The sequence below is a fragment of the Osmerus mordax genome, chromosome 19, assembly GCF_038355195.1.
Source record: "Osmerus mordax isolate fOsmMor3 chromosome 19, fOsmMor3.pri, whole genome shotgun sequence".
NCBI lineage: Eukaryota > Metazoa > Chordata > Actinopteri > Osmeriformes > Osmeridae > Osmerus > Osmerus mordax.
Genome location: NC_090068.1, coordinates 14113260 through 14117750, shown reverse-complemented (window position 1 = coordinate 14117750; position 4491 = coordinate 14113260). Strand labels below are relative to the sequence as shown.

Sequence of the window (4491 nt, the reverse complement as noted above, 5' to 3'; positions counted from 1 at the left end):
GGATAACCCTAACTCTAGACAGCATAACCCTAACCCTAGACAGGGCTGCGGCCCGGGAACACATCCCTGGTTCTTTGTGTGAGTGTGTGTGTGTGTGTGAGTGTGTGAGTGTGATCACAGAGCATCCTAGTTCCACCACAAGGTCACTCAGAGAAGACAGCCATGGTTCTCAGTTATATATCCCACCAGAGCCCCCCCCCCCCCCTCCAGGTGAGGGGCTGTACTCACCCAGCCAGCAGTAGACTTGCTCTGTTTTTGTTCATGAAGTAAGCAGCTCTTACATAATGTTCTGTAACCTGACTCTCTGTGGATGTGGGACAGTCAGCGTGATGCGGGTCAGTGTGTTTCTCATGCTAAGGCCTCTCAGTGACACGTTCTGGAAGGTTTCCGAGGGGGGGGGCCTGCTCCTATACCTGCTCCTATACCTTACATGCAGCACCAGCTGAGGGGCCAGGACCTCTAGAACAAGGGCCACTTCAGGAAACGCATTCTTAGTTTGTCTTTGTTAATATAGCAGATGCTCTCGTGTAGCAGATGAAGGGGCAGGAGTATGGGTTCAGTCCTGCTTTATAGGATGAAGGGGTGGAGGAAGAGGATGGGTTAGGGAGAGTTACACAGGAGTGCTGATCACAGCGCATGTGACGACAGCAGCCCCACCTCTTCCTCTTTAGCATTGTGAACTTTTAACCAGATAAAGGGCTCAGGTGTGGGGCTTAGCTGGTGTCTGAGTGTGTGTGTATGTGTGGGTGTATGTGTGGGTGTATGTGTGGGTGTATGTGTGGGTGTCTGTGAAGTCACGTTACCTGCCGGGTTGGTAGAACTCCTCCACATGGCCGGGATTAGTGCTGGTGGAGAGCAGGATGAGCCAGGCCCGAGTGAATGTTGTGTACGTATGGAATATATATTCTTGTGGCCCAGCTCAGCTCAGCTCAGCTCACCCCCTCCCTCCCCCTCTTCCCCTCCCTCCCCCTCTCTCTCCCAGGCGGTGCCAGTCCAGCTGTCCCTGGACGCCCTGCTGCAGATGCCGGGCTCCCAGGTCAGAGAGACCATGAGGAGGCTAGGCTCCAGCTCCGAGGAGTGCGGCCGGCTCAGTGCTGCCCTCTCCTGCCTGAAGACTGCCACTGAGTCAGGTGGGTGGACCTCCAGGAGAGAGGCCCTGGTCTGGGGGTGGACCTCTAGGAGAGAGGCCCTGGTCTGGGGGTGGACCTCCAGGAGAGAGGCCCTGGTCTGGGGGAGGACCTCCAGGAGAGAGGCCCTGGTCTGGGGGAGGACCTCCAGGAGAGAGGCCCTGGTCTGGGGGAGGACCTCCAGGAGAGAGGCCCTGGTCTGGAGGTGGACCTCAAGGAGAGGCCCTGGTCTGGGGGAGGCCCAGGGCGGAGAGTAGGGAACGAGGTGTCACCTGGTATGTGTATCCCTGATGGTGTGTTTAACCCTCTGTGTGTGTGTGTGTCCTCTGTGTGTGTGTGTCCTCTGTGTGTGTGTGTCCTCCAGGAGGAGAGCTGAGGGAGGATGGGGGCCCCTGGCTGTCTGAGCCCCCCCGTAGAGACAGCGGCTCTCTGCTTCCCATGGACCCCCTGGGGTGCCCGCTCCGCCCCACAGCCCCTCCCCCCTGGCCCGGCCCTCCACCACCCCCTCCACCCCTTCCACCCCCTGCTCCGCCTGTGCCCCCGCTCGACCTGCCTCCGTCTCCACAGCCCCACTCCCAGAGGGGGCCTACCTTTACTCAGACACCCCCCTCACGGACCCCTTCCCCATGTCTGCGGCCCGCGCTGGCTGGCTCCAGGGACACGCTCCCTCCACGCCCCCCGCCACTCGCCCTCCAGGAGGCGTCACAGGCTAAAACCCCCCTGCACCCCCCCGCCGCCCTCCCGCAAGGTCCTGCAGCTGCTACCCAACATCACCCTCACCCGCAGCAAGAGCCCACGAATCACAGCTGGGCAACCGCATCGAGGACCCGCCCACCAGCAAGTACGTCACTTCCTGTCTTCCTGTTGTATGAGCTGTCAGATGTGAGCCAGATCGTTGACCGGGGGGGGGGGGGGAGTCGGGGGCCTACAGAGGGATTTGATAGTAGGGATGCATCGATTATAGATTTTGATATTACGATATTATTTCACAACATTAGTGTGTTGATAAGTCACAAACTAGTAGCAGCTCAACCTAGCAACAGGAGAAAACGTTATCATTTGGCGCCGGCGGGCTGAAGGGGAATCAGGGCTTTTTCGTAATTCTCCAGAACTGTCACTTTTAAGTGAGAACAGAAACACTCTGTGTCTTTACGGTTACAAAACCTAGACGTTTTAAATCGCAGTTAATAGTAAAGTTGGTTAATCACTGCATCCCTATGTGATACTGGGGTGGATCGATTGGATATATATCAGTGTGAGGCTGGTTCTGGATGACTGTATATGTGTGTGAGGCTGGTTCAGCTCAGAGCCATAGAGAGAGAGTTGAGAGTCAACTCCATCGCCTTCAATTAGACATATTTTTTTCCAATATGGCCGCAGTGGCTTCGTTGAGTCTTTTCTTTCATTTAGATCTCCCGCGCAGCTTTGTTTGGAACTGTTTCCTGACATATGAACCACGTGACCACCTAGCTTCCTGACACTGTGTTGACGCAACTCTTTCTCTCTAAGTTTCATGCATGTGCCACCTTCCTAGTCAGAGTTAGAGTTAGCAGGGGGTGCATTTCTTGGCACGACACACCAGCCCTGCCCCGAAATGCACCCCCCCTCCATGTCATTTCTGTTCTGTATATCCCAGCATCAAATTATTCTTACTGTACATTGAGGGGAATAATATGAGTAACCAGAGTACGTTTCATGCATGTGGCACCTTCCTAGTCAGAGTTAGGGGGTAATCAAAGGTGGGGAAAAAAGGTAGGAAAAGAAAAAGTCGGGGAGAAAAGGTGCCCCTCCTGACTGCCTCCTGGGGGCACATCAGGTGGGGAGGCTTCGATTTCACTTCAAGACCTAGGGAGTCATTCTGACGGCCCACAGGAGACCTAGGGAGTCATTCTGACGGCCCACAGGAGACCTAGGGAGTCATTCTGACGGCCCACAGGAGACCTAGGGAGTCATTCTGACGGCCCACAGGAGACCTAGGGAGTCATTCTGACGGCCCACAGGAGACCTAGGGAGTCATTCTGACGGCCCACAGGAGACCTAGGGGGTCATTCTGATGTCTTTTTTTCTTTTTTCTTTTTTTTGCAACCATAAGTGATCTTTCCGTCCACTCCAAACCCGAGTGCAACACTCGGGTTTGGAGTGGAGGGAAGATACAGAGATGGTTCAGAGAGGGTTCTAGCAAATGTAAGCCTCACCCTAACCTCAGTGTGGCCTGTTACCCCCCCCCTAAAAGACTGTTACCCCCCCCCCCCTAAAAGACTGTTACCCCCCCCCCCTAAAAGACCTGTTACCCCCCCCCCGCCCCTAAAAGACTGTTACCCCCCCCCCCTAAAAGACTGTTACCCCCCCCCTAAAAGACTGTTACCCCCCCCCCTAAAAGACTGTTACCCCCCCCCCCCTAAAAGACTGTTACCCCCCCCCTAAAAGACTGTTACCCCCCCCCCTAAAAGACTGTTACCCCCCCCCTAAAAGACTGTTACCCCCCCCTAAAAGACTGTTACCCCCCCCCCCTAAAAGACTGTTACCCCCCCCCCTAAAAGACTGTTACCCCCCCCCCTAAAAGACTCTTACCCCCCCCCCCTAAAAGACTGTTACCCCCCCTAAAAGACTGTTACCCCCCCCCTTAAAAGACTGTTACCCCCCCCCTAAAAGACTGTTACCCCCCCCCTTAAAAGACTGTTACCCCCCCCCCTTAAAAGACTGTTACCCCCCCCCTTAAAAGACTGTTACCCCCCCCCTTAAAAGACTGTTAACCCCCCCCCTTAAAAGACTGTTACCCCCCCCCCCCCTTAAAAGACTGTTACCCCCCCCCCCTTAAAAGACTGTTACCCCCCCCCCTTAAAGACTGTTACCCCCCCCCCCTAAGACTGTTACCCCCCCCCCCCCTAAAAGACTGTTACCCCCCCCCCCCCTTAAAAGACTGTTACCCCCCCCCCCCCCCTTAAAGAATGAACAAATTCACAAGTCCTTTTCAATTGCACCTTTCCAGGTGTAGGGGGGGAAACAAAAATATTCCAGCATCAAATGATTCCTAATGTACTTTTTGATCTTGCTGGTTGCTCCATGGTTGTACTGTGTTTGGCCTCAGTAATCCTCTACAGATTCCCAGAGATTATGAGTCATGTCAGAACAGGAAGCATTTCCCAGACCTGATGCTCAAAGGAGGGCAAGTCAGATGCATAACTTCTACTTGTCTGTCTGTCTCTCTCCCTGTCTGTCTCTCTCCCTGTCTGTCTCTCTCCCTGTCTGTCTCTCTCCATCTCTCTATTTCTGACCAGTGCCAGACAGAGGAGTCTATGCCCCGTGGCGTGGCCTGTCTTTGGCTGCGCTTAGCTGGGCTGAGTTGATCTAGGATGGAGGGTGG

At 54.9% G+C, this 4491-nt stretch overlaps 1 protein-coding gene across 1 annotated transcript in view; it reads left to right on the top strand.

The window, feature by feature from the left end:
• The first annotated feature begins 1006 nt into the window (after positions 1-1006).
• ksr1a (kinase suppressor of ras 1a) overlaps positions 1007-4491 on the top strand; it is a 15205-nt gene continuing 11720 nt past the window's right edge. Inside the window, 5 exon segments of the mRNA XM_067256702.1 lie at positions 1007-1130; positions 1495-1587; positions 1590-1811; positions 1814-1920; positions 1922-1968. Coding sequence (XP_067112803.1) covers positions 1022-1130; positions 1495-1587; positions 1590-1811; positions 1814-1920; positions 1922-1968 — 578 coding nt within the window. The 5' untranslated portion in view covers positions 1007-1021.